Source organism: Triturus cristatus, chromosome 2_2, assembly GCF_964204655.1.
Source record: "Triturus cristatus chromosome 2_2, aTriCri1.1, whole genome shotgun sequence".
Lineage (NCBI taxonomy): Eukaryota > Metazoa > Chordata > Amphibia > Caudata > Salamandridae > Triturus > Triturus cristatus.
In genome coordinates, this window is record NC_140582.1 from 1,080,684,849 (window position 1) to 1,080,703,991 (window position 19,143).

A 19,143-nucleotide genomic window follows, 5' to 3' on the forward strand; every position below is an offset into this window, starting at 1 on the left:
GGGAAGGTATGCTTGCAAAATATTATAAAGCATGCCCCATTCTGTCCTATGGGGCAAGATAGCCTTTCAATAGTGAAAAACTAAACTGGCATTATTTCACTATCGGGACATGCCCTACCTTTCACATACACTGCACCCTAACCAGGGGGGTACCTTGGGCCTACCAAAGGGTGTGCTATGTGTAAGAAAAGGGAAGGGCCTGGCCAAGTTGGCATGTCAGTTAACAAACTGCGCACAGGCACTGCTGAGGCAGGCCTGAGACATCTTTTCATGGCTTCTCATGTGGATGGCACAATCAGTGCTGCAGGCCCTCTAGTAGCATTTGATTTACCAGCCCTGGTACACTCATTGCACTTTACTAGGGACCTACTGGTAAAACAAATATGCCAATCATGGATAACCAATCCCAATAACAATTTACACTGAGAGCATATGCAGTTTAGCACTGATCAGCAGTGGTAAAATGCCCAGAGTCCTTTAGCCAACAAAAACAGGTCAGAAAAATAATAGGAGGAAGAAGTAAAAAGTTTGGGGATAACCCTGCAAAAAACCTGTTTTGTGAACTCAAGAAGTTAGTGGACAATGGCATCATTGAAAAAGTGTAATCCTTAGATATGGTGGCTCCCCTGGTTGTTGCTCGGAAAGCCAATGTGCGCATTTGCCTATGTGTGGGCTTGAGGGAGCTTAACAAGAACGTTTTCGTGGATATATTCCCCTTACCCAGACTTAATGAGTTTTTGTCTGCTACCAAAGGTATGAGTTGGTTTTCCACCATAGACCGTAAATCTGCCAACTACCAGAAACTTCTACACCATAGTAGTAAGCATCTCACTGCTTTCGTCACTCCTATTGACTGTTTTCAGTTTAGAAGAGTCACATTCGGGCTGGCTTTGGCGGCAGCAATGTTACAACGCCTCATGTACAAATTGTTTCAGAACTAGATGACATCCTTGTCATGGGTAAAGATAAGAAGGAGCACGATACAAAGTTATATCAGGTCCTAAGTACACTAGAACAGTTTGCGGCAAACACGGTTTCATATTTGGGACATGAAATCAAACCTAAAACAAATTTAGTTGAAGCTATAAAGGAAGCTCTTGTCCCTCAGAGCAAGGACGAAGTACGTTCTTTTTTTAGGTTTAGCGGAGTTTTATTCCAAATTTGTGCACAATTTCTTTGGGAAAATTTATCCTATCAGGCAAAAGAAAGGAAACACATTTTTATGGATAACGGAATGCCAGCGTTTGTTTTGAGAGCTTTAAATAAGACATCTGTACAGCCTCAGCACTCCAGGGGTTTTATAAGGGTTGCAAAAGCATCATCACCACGGATGCTGGTTGTAAGGGGTTGTGGGCAGTTTTATCCCAATCACAGAAAGAGGTGAATGAACGTATGGTTGCTTTTGCATCTAGAGCCCTCACCCCAGTGGAGGAGAAATAGTCTTTAATTGAGCAGGAGACCCTGAAGTGTCTGTGGGGTTTGAGACATTTTAGGAAGTATGTGTGGGGCACCAAAGTGGTAGTTAGGAATGACCACAAACCTCTTACTAGGGTACTTACTTCACAAGGTTTAACCAGTGTTTCTCCAAGAATTATCTGGCTGTCCATGCAATTTTTAGATTTTCCATATGAGGTACAGTATGTGCCTGGTGTGCGAAATAGGATTGCAGATTTCTTGAGTAGATTACCTTTACCAAATGGGGATGATATTAAAAACAAATGGGATGAGTACCAAGTAGCTATGGTGTTTTCTGAGGAGTTACAGAGTATTGGACAGGAAGAGTGGTCCAATTCGCTTGCACAGGATGTTACATTGGGCAATGTCATGGAATTTGTTAAGGATGGTTGGCCAGATAAGCACCTCTTACTATCCTTTTTGGGAGGTAAAGGTGGAATTATCAGTGGAAGATGGGTTTTTGTTAAGAGGAGGCAAACTTGTTCTGCCTGGAGTTTTAAGGGAGAAAGTGGTGAGTCTTTGCCATGTAGGCCACCTTGGTATTGTCAAGAAGAAGAGTAGGATACAAAATCTTACTGGTGGCCCGGAATTGATGGAGAAATAGAGAGGGTGGTAAGAAATTGTATCAAATGCACCAGCTTGGATAAGTCCATGGCTACATTCAAACCTTCATTACACCCCCAGCGAAGTACCTGGTATGCCGTGGGAAAGAGTTGGTGTTGACATTTTCTGCCCAGTCCAAGACCAGAATGGTATGCCTTAGTTCATTTTGTTCTTGGTGGATCATTTTTCTAAATGGCCAGAATTTAAGGTGGTATACAAAGCGGATTCTGAGGCTGTTGTGGATTTCCTAGAAGTGTTTTGCCGTGAGGTACTCCCCAAGATTGTTGTTTCTTACAATAGAGAACAGTTTATTTCTGCTGAGCTTGGTTCCTTTATAAAAAAACAAAAACTGGGATTCTGCTTAAGACTACCTCTTTGTATCATCCCACAGGCAATGGTAATGTTGAGCGATTAAAGGTACCATTGAATTGTCCAACAGCGCATGAGTTAAGGAAAACGATTGGTGCGTACAGAATTACCACCTGTGAAGTGACAAAGCATAGCCCTTTTGAATTGATGAAAGGAAGATCCCAGCATAAAGAAAACATGGGGTGATTGAGGGACACCAAGAGGGTTGTGGGGGTCACCAAGTTGTGTGAAAAATCATATGGAAGCTGTAAAAACAAAGATATGACTCCTTACATGGAGTAAAGAAAGTTGACCTTAAGGTGGGAGATTATGTAAAAGTAAAAAAAGGAAGGCTGGTAAGTAAAAGGGAAAGCAGGTACTCAGAACCGTTTAAAGTGATTAAGATCTTGTGAAATTCTGCCTTCTCAGTGATGGGAGGGTTTAGCATGCTGAAAGGTTGGCTTTGTTCAAAGGGGAGAGTTCCAACCCAACCTTTTAAGACTTGAAGGGGAAGATTGTCCCAATTAGATTAGATGGATGATTTAGGTGGGGGTTGCAAGCCTACTGATAGTCACATTTCCGTCTCTAATCCTGTTCTTAACACCACTACAGAGTTGTTTACACAAAATTCACATAGAGGAGAGGTGGTTGTTGCTGAAGATCACACAGACCGAGAATGTCATTTGTAAAGGACATCTAAGTCAGACGGGGGGTGTGTGGAGGTGTGGGGGGTGTGTGTCTGTATGTCTGTCTCCGTGTCCCACCTCCTCCCCCGTCCCCAACGAGTCAATGATTTTGTGATAATGTGAACCAGCTGCATTGTTTAATTTTTAGGTCAAGCCCGGGAAGTGCAAGCGCTGCTCTGCTAGGCATGCTGCAATCGGTATATGACTTTTAAAATTCCACTTCTCTGGTTCAGTTAATATTATGCATCTGACCCGCGTTTCGGTACTTGGTTCCCTCCCAGGACTGGTTGACCAGCTATAGCCATCTCTTGACTCCTCGCTTGTACACCCTCCCCCTCTCCCGTTATGCGCAAATGCAGCGGCCATCCATGTCGTTACCTGGAGGGGGAACATTAGGCCCTTGCTGAAAAACGTCATGTGATCCCTGATGTAAGATCAAGATTCAAGATTAAACAAGCATTTCCAATTCAACTTGTCTCGCATTACTGAAAAATTGACCGATTGGCGTTGCAAATATTAATGCAAGTCCAATAGCTCAAACTTTCAGTAATGCAAGACCTATTGTATTGCAAATCCTTGTTCTTAACAGGTATTTGGGTCTCCAATGTTGTCCCCACACACAATGTTGGGTGCTGGTATTTGTTTTGTTTCTCTTTTGTATTTTCTTTTTCATACTACATTATTTTTGTTTTTATTGATGCTTATTACAGGTTGTAGGCAAAGGGGGAGATAGTCTGCTTTTCCTTTTTAGGTTGAGCCTACCATGTAGTGAAGGCTATCACACAGCAAAAGCATTTTTTACGTTAGTTGGCTTTAGTGTCGCTCTCGTCTGGTTGCTTCTTATTCAATGGATTTTCTTGCCAGTTTTTCCATTTTGTGTTTATCTTTCCCCTTGGAAATAGCCTCTTTACCATGTCTCTGATTATCTGACTTATATCCTTCCAGTGCTCACTTTCAGAGAGCTACTTTTTTTCTTTTTGCATGAGTACTCCTGAGAATGCATGTGTTTTCCATCTCTCTCTCACTTGTGCGCTTCACCCACTGCCGAACAATGCTGTGTTCCATTTAACATTTTCCCTCGTGTTGCAGTCTTTCATGTGGTCCTCCCCAAACTTCCTCTCTGTGCTTTCTTGCTCTTGTGCTTCTTTCACTTCCTCCTGTGTTGCACTCCCTTGTGTGCTATTTTTCTCCTTCAGCACTGACTCCCCATTGCTTCTACCACCCTCTTCTTTGCCATCACACCCAACGTCTTTTTTTTCTTAAAAAACATATTTATTTATATTGTTTGGGGTGTGGTAGGAGGACCACCCAGCAGATTGCTGCCGGCCCTCCGCCCTTGGGGGGAAAAAATTATTAGCGCTACTTTTTCATACATATATTTTTTTATTTACCAATCCATGAAACAGCCGCATCATCGCAAAAGCCGATTGATCCTTAAAGGGTAGACCTGTTGATATGCCTGTTTTACACACTAGCATGTGCTTTTTATAGCTGATGTAATAGATGGGTGCATGGACGTACCGCCCCACATCAAAAAATGTCTCTCCAAAACGGTTTTGTGAGGTGCTGTGCCAAAAGGGGAGGAGGAAACAAGCATTGACAAAGCCAGTATGTCTCACCTATCTGACAGCTATTGGCTTTGTGAATGTTTTTAGCCATGTTGTACAGCAGCGTGGTTGCTGTTCTGCGTGGCTAAAAGTTAGTGAAGTGGTGTAGAGTAGAGTGGCATAAAGTGGAATGGCGTGAAGTGGCATAGAGTGGAGTGCATGGTATAGAGTAGGGTGGCGTGGAGTGGTTTAGAGTGGAACGGCAAAGAGTGGTGTGCAATGGAACGGAGTTTGGTATAGAGTAGAGTTGTCTGGCGTCGAATAAAACAGTTGTAGGTGTGAGTCACTAAAGTGTCGCTAGAGAGGGAAGATCTATTCAAAGCAATACAAATAAATCATCACAAACGTGCAAATACATGCAGTGCTATGAATTGGTTAATTGTAAAGAAAACCAATCTAAAATAAAAGTGCATCTTTTTAAATGCAAAGAAACCCAATGTAAAAAAGTGCATCTTTTGAAAGCAAGAAAACCGAATGTAAAATGAAAGCACATCTTTTGCAAGCATTTGTCACCCTTGTTTTTGTAATTAGAGAGCATCATTTATTGTGCCCAAGTAGTGTCTCGGTATTACTAAAGCATCGATAGAAATGGCAGCTAGGGTAAACACAACATAAATATTTGTATGCTAGTGTTAAAAGTAGGGAAGCTCATTGCGTGTCCAGGAATAATACCGAAACGCTTATAAATAAAATAGTGTGTTGCAAAAAGACTATTAAGAACATGTATACTTTGTCCGTGCTCCAAGAATGAGCTTACACAAGAAAGGAAGGGAAGCCTACGGGAGCTAAGCAATCAAAAGATTGCACATGAGAGTGCCAATTAAACCAGCCATTGGTATGCTGTGGGCGGGTTGTATGACCACTGAATAGTAAACAATACATCTCACATGGCATCGCATGCGCTGTGTAGGTGAAACCTAACAATGCCTTTGATCCAACCATTGGCCTCGAGTATGGGAAACCTACGTTCTGTCACAGATCGACATTCTCATATTGGTTAATGGTAAGAAAGCAGTTAAAGTGAATGAGTTCCTTTGAATGTTTAGAAGTCGTTGATATCTGTTTAAGTAGCGCTGAAAGCTGGAGCTGTGTGATATTATCGCTGCTTCAGAACCCCGAGTCCTGGTAGGAGTAGTGAAGGGCTACAGGGTTGATCTGAATTTAAAATACACACCCAGTAGAGCTTGGTTAGGAAAATAGTTTTTTGTGAGATGCAGCATCATTGGTGGAGGTTCAGAATGTGAAATTGACAATGATAAAACAGAGAGCTTTGAATGCTTGATACCTACTCTTGTGCATTTTGTGAATGGTAAAAAAGGTAGTTAAAGCCTCCTGCCTTTCCCTCTGGCCACAATGACGTGTTTTTTTCTAGAAGTGTTCATCCTCCAAGGGCTTTAGCATTAAAATATATAGTCACGCTTGTAGTTTTCCACATCAAACTGAAGTCATTGAATCCGAGTAAGTGGAGCTCAGGAGTAAGGGTGGGCGTAGTTCGCGAAGTAGCACTTCGCGAAGCTACGCAAAGTGAAGTTCGCACTACGCGAGCTACGCGTAGCACTTCGCGAACTGCGAAGTAACATGTTCGCACTGTGCAAGATGTTGTTTTCAATGATTGCACAGTGCGGACAAGCAACCGGCACTGTGCAATCATTGAAAATGGCATCTTGCACAGTGCGAGCTGTAGTTTTCTGCTGCTCGAGTAGATTTTTACTCGAGCTGCAGCTTTCTCAACGCGAACTGGTAGTTTCTCATCGCGAGCGGTCGCGAGCATACGCGACCCCTCGCAATGAGAAACCTGACCTTCTCGCGTTGGGAATCTCGCCGGGAGGTTTATTTTCCATGCTCGCGATCGCGAACAAGGAAAAAGTCTCGCCAGGATGTCATTTTGCTTGCTCGCGGTCGCCAACTTGACGTTGAGGACCGCGAGCAAGCAAAAAATGACCGCAGCACTACGCAACACTACGCTACGCGTGTTCGCACTGTGCTACGTGCAGTTCGCGTAGCGCGAAGTAGCGCGAACTTCGCAAACTACGCGAGCGTAGCGTAGTGCTTCGCCCAGGCCTACTCAGGAGGCGGTGTTGCATGGAGTGCCCGAGTGCTGACTGGAGTCCGGGGCTGGTCTCATGCATGCATGGAGCTATTGGAGGAGCAAGGCTGATTGATGCGCAGAGGCCATACTGCTATCTACAGGAGACAAAGGAGCATTCCTAGCATTGTTTTTCGATACCGGTTTTGAATATAATTTTCATGAGGAAAACCGCCAGTGTGTGAGGACTACTTTTTTAGGTAGTTCACATCTGCAAAATGCAATGGGCTGATACCAACGTTGATGGATGCCAATGCTTAAAGCTGACAGCTGAACCACGGTAGCCAGTGGCAGAAAGGGGCTGTCCAAAATGTCTGCATGCATGTGTGCATATGTGGTATGGTGTCTGATGCCATGAGCTCTCGCCAGACATCGAGACCTAAACATCAAGAAGTTATAATTTAACAAGGTATTTAATTCCTGTGGCATGTAAACCAGGAAACACAATACAATGCCTATTGCAATGAGTAAAATGACTGGCTTTCAGTAAAATATTAGTATGAGATTTTTCTAAAAATAAAATGTTTTAGATTCAAACATAAAAGGAATTAAGAATGATATATGAAAACGTATTGAAACTCGGACGAGTAGCATCTCTGTGTTACTGTTTTTAAGGGCTGCACAGCACCTAGCACTGTATGTACAGTACATTATCTTTTCTCAAGCTGGATGCTGGCCCTTTCGTAACTGGACCCATGTACATTTGTAACAGGCCCCAAAGGTACCCATTGCAGCGACTGGAGTCTGTAGAGAGAAAGTACTCTGTGCTCCATTGTGTAATGTTATGACCCTATCTTTATTTTACAGAGATGACTCCATGGAAGTAGACGTATCTTCACAATTTAGGAAAGTGAGTGTTTTTAATTCTGAGAGTTATTGTACAAAATTGTTCAAGTATGATTAATGAATTAACTTTAGATTATGAAGCATTACTGTTTTCAGGCATTTTGAATAGGTATACATACTGTCTTTTTTGCAGCAAGTAAATACAAAACGAGCAAACCTATATTACTATTAGGGTTTAATGGATGAGACATCCAAGGTACCAAAGACTTCATTGAACCTTGTCAATATGCCCATATCACCCTGCCTCAATTTTCTCGCTCCCCTGATCAATCACCTACACAAATTATCTTTCCACTACTGAAAAAACTGTTGTAGTAATGGCAAAGGCAGTAGATCTCATCTGTGATGGGCACAGACTAATTGCCTTTGAGAATGCTTTTTTTTCCATCATGGGTTGCGATTTTGTAATTCTTTAAAAGGCAAAAGGAAAACCACTCCAAGATGGCCACTGTGTGCACAGTGCTCATCTTGCAATGTTTTTTCTTTTACATTTAGAAAAAGCATTCCAAGATGGCTGCCATGCAGGCACTCGTGGCTTGACTTGGTTTCAGAAATGAAGGATCTGCTCAGTCAAAGCCCTAATTGAAAGTCAGTCAGTAGGTTGTTGGTCTACAGATGAGCAAATAGTAGCTTTCATGCCATCAATTTCAATATCCTTGCAATGCAGAGGACACACCCGGGATGGGTTTTTATTTGATTAAAACTAATCAAGAGTGGTGTCATTATTGATTTTTTAAGGTTTTCCTGGAATTTCTCTGCAAATAAGAGCGCATATTTATGAGGCTGATAATTGGGTGACCAGTATAGTGGGGTCTTGGGTTGATTGCCTTTTGTTTCTTTTGATTCTTTTATCAGGAAAAACGCATATAATTTGATGTTTGTTTTTTGAGGCATTCTTTCCAATGGTTATCCAAATGTGGAAAGTATTTTTTCCTCTAGCAAAAACGTAACTTTACCATGCAATCAGTATTTATTAAGGTCTGCTATTTCTGTGTGCTTATTGGGCCGTTATTCCCATGCTGTGTGGGATAAGGTTGTGCAAGTGCTGCCTGTGGTCTCTGAAGAAGCCCGAGCCATACTCTGTCACATCTCTTTAGTCAGCAATAGCTTGGAAAGGTTCACGGTCAGATGTGGATTGGATACGACCTACTTGCTGGGCATAGCCGTTGTTTCCACGGCGGCATTCCAATGTCACATTTGGCTGAGGGCAACTGGCTTTTTGAGGGATATCCAGGCTGGGCAAAAGAAATGAGAAACCACTCCACAGCACCGGTTGGCAATTCTGTTCAGAGCAGCATAAATGAATTAGCTCACCAAGAGAGACACCAGTTTGTAGATACTAATGTGCTAAAAGTGGCAGTAAAAACCAAGGTTAAAGCTCCGTTTGATGGGTGTAAACCCAAGTGTTTTAGATGTGGGATTTTTTGTCACATGTCTAACAGATCCAACTGTTATACTAGGAATGTCACATGTATTAAAATGTGGCCTTAAAGGACCCTACCCAACAGTTTATTGATCCTCAACTGAGGTACCTATGGTGGATACTGTTGACAGTGTGTTCGAAGGTCTAAAGACAGTAGTTTTAAATGTAAAAAGTAATTAAGTGGATGTGGGACCAGTGGTTATTCCCAAGTGTGAGATTGAAGTAGGAAAACAATCTTTTGTGGTGGTGGCAGACTCAGCATCCCCACTCACGATGATTGGTAATGAAATTTGGGACGATTTATGTAGCTAAGAGAGGTGATAATCTCCTTCACTGGAGACATCAAAGAGATATGGGGATCATACTAACTTCCAATGCACAGGACCGAGTGATGTTGATTGAGTGTGACAGTGGAGATTTCTATGATGAATTCCCTAAGGTATTTAAAGAAGAGCTGAGGTTGGTCAAGGCTTTTGTACAACTAATTGGGTTTAAAAAACGTGCTAAACTTTGTGTACATAAAGTGCGCAAAGTGCCTAACTTGATGCTTAAACCTTTGAAGGAGGAATTAGATAGACTATTAAATACTAAGATCATTTTGCTGATCATTCAGGAGATAGAATCGTCCAAATAATTAGTACCAGTGATTTTGGTCACCCAAGGGTGCTGAGACATCAATCAGGATGTGTGTGGACTTGAGTCCCCAAAAAGTGGGTTGGGGTGGAACACCAACCACTCTCCAATATTTCAGAGTCACTGACCATGCTTAAGGGTGCTAATATCTTCAGTCCTGGACCTTTCTTTGGCCTGTCATCAGGTCGAAACTGCACCAGGACTCGAGGCACCTCACCCCATTCGCAACTCTGTTGGGGGCTTACAGATTTATTAGGATGCCATTTGGGTTGGCCTCTGCTGCCACCTGTTTTCAGAGGATAATGAAGATGATCATGGGAGAGTTACCAAACTTCTTATTCCTCCAGGATGACATCCTCATTTACGGCAAGGATGTGAGTGAACAATACGAAGTTTGGAGAAGGATGTTGGGTAGACTATAAGAGAAAGGTCTCATGCCTGAAAAAACAGAAAGGCAATCAGTCACCTATTTGGGTCATGTCATTTCAGGGGAGGGCGTTCAAACTAATTTAGAATAAGCTGAAAGTATAGTGTGTGCCCCCACTCCTACGGACAAGGAACAAGTGAGATCATTTTCGGGGTTCGCCAAGTTCTGTTCCAAATTCATAGTGTTTTGCTAGTGTGGTGGAGCCCATAGGAACTTTTGTTAAAAAAGGGAGTCCAGTTTGTATGTACGCCAGAGTGTTAAACAGCATTCCAGGCTGTGAAATCAGAAATAAGCAGAATGCCCACTCTGGTGCATTTCGACTCGGCTAAAAAAAATATTTAACAACGGATGCCAGTCTAAAGGGAATAGGAGCAGTGCTCTCTCAGGTTGATGGTGGTGGGGGGAGATGGTAGTGGCATTTGCCTCCAGGGGCCTTAAAAAGGCTGAGGAGCACTACTCATGCATTGAAAGAGAGGCTTTAATGATAGCTTGGGCAGTGAAGCATTTTGAGTTTTAGTTGTGGGGGCATCATTTTCCCGGTGAGGACTGCTCACCGATCCCTGGTAAAGTTTTTGTCCTGCAACCACAGTGAAAGGATGACTCTCAGACTGAAACGATGGAGAAAAGGGTCAGAAGAATTCAGTTTTCAGGTCCAATATCTCCCTGGGTCACAACAAACAAGAAGACTGACTGTTAGTTGTGCCTACTTGTGGGTAGCAAAAAATGAGGTGAGTGTGATTTGGTTAAGAGAACCTGCTATCACGGAGGATGAATGGCAAAAGAGGAGTGAGAAGGATGAGGAGCTCGCCATTATCAAGACATTTGTGGTGGAGGGCTAGCCTGATTACAAAGGCCTGTGCCCCATATTAAAGCTTTTCTGGATTGTAAGGGACGAACTCGCGTTGTCCCAAAATGATCTGGTGAGGGGTGAGAGAGTAGTGCCGCCAAAGGGGATGAGATCCAAAGTGGTTAACCTAGTGCACGAAGGGCACCTTGGTAGAAGTCTCAATGAAAGCCAGGGTTCAGAAGAGATCTTGGTGGCCGGGCTTGGATCGCCAGGTGGAAGTGGTGGTGAAGAAATGCTATTTGTGTGCATCCAAGTTGCCTTTTGAGTTGTTACAGCTTACTGAAAGCTTTGTATTGCTCTTGGTGGATTAAACATCCAAATGGGTTTCCAAAAGTGTGTGAGTAATGTGTGCACCAGAACAGTCTTGGAGTTTCTTTAAGATGAGTTTGCAGGAGAAGGTATACCCAAATATCTGGTGACAGATAATGAGGTGCAGTTTTACTTGCGAGAAATGCAGGAATTCTGGAGTCAGTTTGGGATAACACACCAGAAAACAGCTCTCTATGCACCACAGGCCAATAGATTTTCTGAGCGAATTAACAGGTTGGTAAAGGCATGTGCACAAAGAGCAGTGGAGACCAGAGTACCACCACAAAATGTGCTGAGGGGCATGTGGTGGCCACATTGTACTACTCCCAACCGCGTAACATAGAGGTCACCTTGTGAGTCTTTGAATGGGCAGACTAGCCACTTCCAAGCTCAATCCCAAGTGGTTGCCTTAAAGAGGCTCTGATCGTTGGATAAAATGGAGGTGGTGCTAGGGCCAGGTCTTATCAGCAATGATGGAAAGATTTGATTAGAAAAACTCAGTGAAGAAACAAAGATTGGATAGGAAGCGTGTAACGGAGTATATGGGCCCTTTTACTATTCTCTCCATCAAGAGAAATGTGGTAACAGTTCCCAAGGGCTGTAAGTGGAGCATGTCTAGGCTTGCGAGGTACCCAAAAAGCGAAGCACCTCCCATTGGTGTGGATGACAACTCTGTGCTCAAGAGTGCTACTGGGGGCGGGGGGATTGGGCAGCTGTGCCACAAGGTATAGGAGACTTCCTATTCATTTCAGAGACTTTGTAATGAAATAACTTGTGGATATTTCTGAAATATATTTGTTGTTTCTTGATTGTATTCCTTCCTCCTTTTCCCCTGTTTGACATTTCATTGCATTAGTATATTTAAATTTTTCTTCTTATTACAATTGTACCGTGTCCTTATATTGTGTTCTTACTTGTTTTGCATTTTTATGTAAGAGGAATGTGTTGTGGTTTTTTATTCTTGACCCTTTAAGTCGATGCATGGGCAGCTCACACCAGAAATGTTAGTGGTCTCCATGTGAGCAGGGTTCTATGCAGGGACAGTTGGAGACTGAGGGCTTATCGGCTGGCTGCATCATTGGTGGTGTATCTCTTCATGTAAATAAACCAATTCTACAATCACATTGACTCAGTGTTGTAACAGAAACCCTCTGGTGCAAAACACCAGAGGTGTAGTTTTAACTCCTCCAGTGTCGGCCAATGGCCGACAGACACATAATGGAGGGAGTGCACTTAAGTGGTTAAAATCTGTTATGCAGTGGCTACAAACCAGCCCCTGGAGAGGTTGCGGTATCTTTCCGCCAAAGCTGTGACCCCTGTGTTAGCGAAAGGAGTCATAGTCCCGGACATGTCATGCAGCTACGTGGGCATCGCTGCATATGTTTGCCAAACACTACTGCCTAGACAGTCTGGTTCGACGGGATGGGCATTTTGCCCGTGCTCGTCCAGTCTGCAGACCCTCGTGCGGATAAAGATTGCTATATTTCTATTCTAAGCTAAAGGAATCTGCAGCTTTAAGTCTGTGTCAGACGAACCAGTTGCTTACCTTTCATAACGTCTTATCTGATTGTGACTCCGTCTAGCTGCAGATTCCGTAACAACATTTCCATCCTCCCGTTCTGCAAACTGTATGCCTCAGTTTTAAAGAGGAATATCTACAAGGGCAGAAACCACAGCAGCAGAGTGCTTTTTCCGATTCAGTTTGTCTGGTTAAGCTATACAAGATGCGGTACAAACAAATGTGGTTGTTTTGCTGATGCAGATTGTTTCTTGTTGTGAGGATAGGGCAGAATTCAGTGAAAGGGATAAGTTTAGGCTGATGTAAAAGGAAGGATTCCTAATAGATGGCCTAGTTTGAACAGGCTATGCCAGCGGGATAGTTATTTGGAGTGTTAGAAGCTGAAGGACAAATGATTCCTGTTTTCAGGATTGATGAGGAACTAAATTGATTCCTCCTGAAAGGTTGACTGATGCCACTATTAAAACAACGATAAAATCCACGGGTCTAAGGAGTCAAAACAGACCCATCAGCAACTTTAGACCTAAAAATCTGTATTCTAATTAACGGAGGAGAAACTTGTAACCAAAGAAAAGTAAATCCTTAGAAAAGGAAATTCTTTAAAAAAAAAGGAAGAATTCCCATCACTCACTGAGGTGACATGCTTCATCATCTGGGGTCTCCTCCTAGTTGCACACTAGTGCAACCCTCTCACCAAGCGAGGGGAGCTCACAAATGTTTTTCAGAACAACATGATCTACATGGGTAGCTCTGTAGGATCTAACAGATGTGAAAAAGAAAATGAGTATAGGGGTGATGGGCGCAGTACATGAAAGTGTAAGTGAGATTAAAATAGGATAACAAGAGAGAAGGGTTTAATATGTGTCTTTTGTCATCCAGGTTAAAAACAGTGCAAAGACAGTTTTAACAAAATAACTGCACAGATGTAATAACTGGGTCTACATGTTTCAGCCAACCGGATTATAAGAAATCCTAGGCCTTCCTCAGGACCACACAAAAAAATATATATATTGCTACTGCGTAGTGAAAAGTGATAATACAAGCAAGGTTGTAACAAATACAACCATGTAAACCTGTTTCTCAGGTATTCAGGTCCTCCGTACTTAACAAGATGCTGAAGGCACCCGCGTTTTGATGCTACTATTATCCTAGCACATGCAACAAATAAAATGTGAAATGCATTGAAGAGGCAAGTATGTTTTATGCTTTTGTAGAAATAGGTAATTGAAGGACGGAGTCCACATATTTGTGCAGTGTGTCAAGGTACAATGTTTGAGTAACTCAGAATTCCCTGGGCCTATCTTTCAAGGTGTTTGATTAGCCATGGGTGAAGTTGGCACTAGATATTGTGAGGTGGGTGAGTTGTTTTTGAGGCAAGTGCTATCTTGGTATTGGTTAACTACCTCATGAGTTGGATCATGGCCATATGGTGAATGCTGTCTGTGGGACGAAAGTTTGGTATTAAAAAGTGGGATCCAATTAATTTCAGCAGAAAGATGGAGATGCTGAGATTAAAAAAAACAGGAAGATTTTAAGTTCAAGTATGAGCAGAAGTGAAAAAATTCCTGAAGTGTGGGAGAGATGTTGGCTTGAACATGTTAAAGGTTCTGTAGGTTAGTGGGCCGCCTTCTACTTACTGAAGTATCGAATAACATTGTTAATTTATAGAACTGACAAACATGGAATATAGCATAGTTGTGCACAGCTGTCGAGTGCACAGATACTGAGAGATTAGGTGGAAAAGAAGATCATACTATTATTCTCAGGAGAAAACATGCAGTGGAAATCAGACGCAAAGGGACTTCATTCTTTGTTCGAATTATCACTTATATTTCCTTCGAGATTTGTTTGTCAGGTGTAATTTTGTTAGGATATCCTGTTTGGAAACACTTCTCCTAGTGCTCGTTTATCATGTGTTTTCTATTTAATGTTTTGCGTTTTGTTTACTTTTGTTCTTCTCACTTAATGGCATGTTGGAATATTGAATGCAGAATGTTCACATATAGGGGGCTGTCCAGTGCACTGTGTACCTGTTACTTTATAAAGCAGTTCATCCCCTGCTTGGTTATTTCAAAACAATTTCCCTTTTTCTACTATCTAGTGTGTTTAGCATGTTTTAGGAAGCTTTTTTTAACTGAAGTATACAATAGATAATATCATTCTCTACATGTTTCTAGCCAGAGAGCATGCCTGGTCCGAATCGACTCTCATTGATAAGTCCTCCACAGGATGGAAGAATGGGTAAGTTGAAAAAATATACTTGTATTGACAAGACATAGATGCTCTTATTGTATGGAAAATGTCTAGGTACATAACAAGTATAGAGTTAGTGGTACAATTATTGCCTTAAAGATGACTTAGTCCAAGCAGCGCCCTCCAATCAGTGGACCTGTGGCTAGCAAACCAGACCGACTTCTGGTGACACGGACTTCTTAACCAAACCGTCTACACAGGAAATCCGAAATCGAAAGGCAAAGTCAATCTGAATTCTTTTCTGACCAATGCTTCGCACAGAGAATCAAAAAGAATTGTCTAATAAGAGACGTCTAGCCCCAAATTCCTTACCATAGAATTACCCCCAGGCATCAGACTGGATCAGGGAATTTTCCAGTTACTAGTACACCTGTGTGGCGATATGTGGCGTCCTTCAGCTCTCCATTGTTCAGGCCGGATGTGATGTGCATGGTGCCTATATTAACGCCTCCCCAGGGCGTTGACATAGTTCTTTTCTTTCTGCACCAGTCAGCACAGTTCGGAAGAGATCTATCCCCAGTCCATTTTTGTGTGACCTTTTTTGGACTGTGTGTCAAAAATAGTTTTGAGAATGTATTCAGCTGTTGTCCCAGGACCGATTGCTGGGACAATCTTGACAATCGTCTTCCCAGTTTAAATTGTTGGATAAGTCCCTCAAGAGTTCAAAGAAATGTAAGCGATCTTCGATTTTTCTGTGCCGGTCGAAGTCATTGAATGGGGTGCCAGAACAACAACTCTGCTTGAGGCCTTGCTTCTCCCCAGAGCTTGTGCCTGGGTCTGCTCCACACCTCCCAGAGTTTCCTGGTCCTGGAGAGACCCTCGCTCAACTAAAAGAGTGCTATGCATCTCCTATCTAGCGCCCAACCCCTCTGGAGCGCCTTTGTGTCCTATGGGTTCGTGAGGGTCCCCTAATGGATTCCCACCAAAGTGTCTGCCCTTGGTGGCAGTTGGGTAACTTGGGTTAGGTGCTAGATCTGGAGCGGCTTCACCACGTTCCGAGCCCACTACAGTGCTTTTGTTCTCAGCACCTCCGAGGCTCCACAACTTGGCTGGCCCCATCTTCATACCTGTCTCCGTTTCAGAGTAGGATGGGCTTCATCTGGCGCCAACCGGTACCATACCCTCCAAGTCAGAGCCAGTGCCCATTTCCTTCGTTAGGCCTGGAGAGGGAGATGATTGGGAGGGGTCTGAGCACCCTTATGGATACCATCACCCCCTTGAGGAACCAGAGGACAGCTGGTATAAGGAACTAGTGGATGCCAGTCGTTTGGACACCTCACCAAACTTTGGCTTGGTCTTTCCTCTCACAGTGGCTATGGAGGACGGAGCCTCCTTTGCTACAGTGATGCAGAGGGTGGCTGAGGTTCTGGACTTTAACTTGCCCTCGTTGGACTAAAGACTGTCTGGATAGAGGTGCTTGAGCCAGGAGTTGCGCTCTTCGAGCCCTGACAGCCATTCAGTGAAGCCCTTACAGATGTCCTGCCCTGCACAGGGGCTCCTGTGCACAGGACAACTGTCGGTCACTGCCGCCCCTCTCCTGGTGACCCCAGTTTCCTCACCAAGCACCTCACCTAGGGGAGCGTGTTGGTCCAAGCCTCCACTTACCATGTTAGCCCTGGCACATTCCCTACCGTTCCACCTTATAAGGAATCCAAAATGCTCGATAACTTTGGCAAGAGGATCTTCTCTTCGGCCAGCCTAGCATTGTGACCGGTGAACATTGCATGCCTTTTGGGCTGAGACACCCACACTGTGTGGGACTCGGTTGCCCAAGGGCTACCTGTGGTCTCAGAGACGGCCCGAGCCATGCTCACTGAAGAAATTACTTGTGGACATGATGCACAAAAGTTCACCATCTTATGTGGGTGGAACACGACCTTCTCACTAGGTAAAACAATTGCTTTGTCAGTGGCACTTACATACCACGCTCGGTTGAGAACCACTGTTTTTTCAGAGGATTTCCAAGCTTCCCTTATGTACATGCTTTTTAATGGGCTTCCACCTTTTTGAGGGCTTAAAAGACAGAAGAGCTACGGCTAGGTCTTTGGTTCTATCTATAGCCCCCGCCAGCCCCAGTCAGCCTTTTGTCCCTACTATGTCTATGGGAGGAACTAGCAACGATGTCCCTTCTGTGGCTATGAGAGAGGCTACCAACCCCCCCAGCCAACAAGGCCAACAGGCTTCACAGCCTTTTCGTGGATTCGGTTCACGAAGACCACTGTGGGACAGTTTGGGTAAATGCACAATTCACACCCTTCTGGCAGCCGCAGCCTCAAAACCTCTTTAATGTACCCATATGCCAGCATGGACACCCAGTGGGGGAGCAGGCTCTGCTATTACCTGTCTCACTGGGAGCTTAAAGTGGGGTTTACAAATTGTCCAGTGGGGCTACTCTATCCCCTTCCTGGAATCACCCCTGCCCCCCCACCCATGCCATCCACATACGATCGGCAGTCAGAGAACCATCTCTCCTTGGTCTGTCAGGAAGTGTTGGCCCTTTTGGCCATCCTATTCTAGACCTGAGCCTTCTCAACTTCTTCCTGAAGGAGAAATTCAAAATGCTCTCCTTGGCTCACGTCCTGTCTGGTCTGGATCCTGCAGACTGGATGGTAGAGTTGGAATTACAGTATGCATATTTCCCCATCCCCGTCCTGCCTGCGCACACACGTTACCTGGGGTTCACGATGGGCCATGAGCACTTTCAGTTTGCCATGCACTCTTTGGCCTTACCTGTGCCCCTTGGGTGTTCACCAAGATGACGATGGTTGCAGCACATCAGTGGAGGTCAGGGGTTCCAGGGTTCCCCTGCATCGACAACTGACTATGAAGGTGTGCTCACCCCAGGCAGTGGTCTCCCACCTCCACACTGCGGCAGATCTCCTGCATTCCCTGGGTTTCACTATCAATTGGCCAAAGTCAAACCTGACTCCCCCCTCAGATGCTCCCTTTCATCGGAGCAGTCCTGGACACAGTGTGGTTTTGGGCCTTTCCTCCCAAACTGCGAGTCCAGGATATTCAGGCTATGAGTCCAATGTTTCAGCTTCTATCCTGGATTTCCGTGAGACTGACTCTGAGACTGTTGGGGCTCATGACCTCCTGCATTCTTTTAGTTACACTTGCTTGTTGGCATTTGTGAGCCCTGCAGTGGGACCTGAAGTTTCAGGGGAATCTCTCTGACCTGGTCAAGATCTTGGACTGTACTGCAAAAGATCTGTAGTGGTGGCTTACGAACTACGATTTAGTCAGTGGAAGACCTCTCTCCAGCCTCGACTGAAGTTGACTGTGGTGACGCCACATGGGAGAGGTAGTGTTAAGAGGCCTCTGGTCTCCAGTGGAGTTCGGGCTCCACATCAACTTGTTGGAGCTCCAGGTGATCCGATTGGCAGTGAAGGCTTTCTTCCTTCGATCAGGGGAAGGCTGGTGCAGGTATTCATGGACAACACCACCACCAAGTGATACTGCTACAAACTGGATGGGGCCGTGGAATCTTTCTCAAGAGGCCCTGCGTCTCTGGGCATGGTTGGAACTTCTGGGCATTTCCATAGTGGTTCAATATCTGGTGGGCTCACTGAATTCCAGAGCAGACTAACCAATCCGTTGATGCCTAATGGATAACAAATGACATCTTCATCTGGAGGTGGTACAAGGTCTCTTTCATGAGTGGGGAGAGCCTTGGTTAGATCTGGTTGCCACTGTCGAAAATTTGCAATGTCCGCAATTTTGCAGGTTGGACTTTCCAAAGTGGCTCTCGCTTGGCTACTCCTTCCGTCTCGAGTGGATCTCCAGCTTCTTCCCGCCAATACCATTCCAGTCCAGAGTTCTCAGGTAGATCAAGATCTACCGGTCCCAAGTTATTCTTGTGGCTTTGAATTGGGCATGGAGAGTCTGGTATCCAGAACTCCAGGGCATGAACATCAGTCCATTGATTAGGCTACCGCTTCTGGAGGATCTTCTTTCGCAGCAGCATTGGAGGGTCTTGCACCCAAACCTGCTCAGTCTCTGCCCGTCCTGCATGTAGATTGGACGGCAACAGTTGACAGCACTCAACCTTTGTCCCGAAGTCTCTGACGTTATTCTGGCAGCCAGGCACCCCTCCACCAA

The 19,143-nt window shown here is 44.2% G+C and overlaps 1 protein-coding gene across 1 annotated transcript in view; it reads left to right on the top strand.

Annotated features, from left to right (window-relative positions):
- The window catches only part of RNF212 (ring finger protein 212), a 466,382-nt gene that overhangs the window by 299,187 nt on the left and 148,052 nt on the right, over positions 1-19,143 (top strand). Inside the window, exons 10-11 of the mRNA XM_085643156.1 lie at positions 7,593-7,635; positions 14,967-15,030. Coding sequence (XP_085499282.1) covers positions 7,593-7,635; positions 14,967-15,030 — 107 coding nt within the window. The remainder of the gene's footprint in view (positions 1-7,592; positions 7,636-14,966; positions 15,031-19,143) is intronic.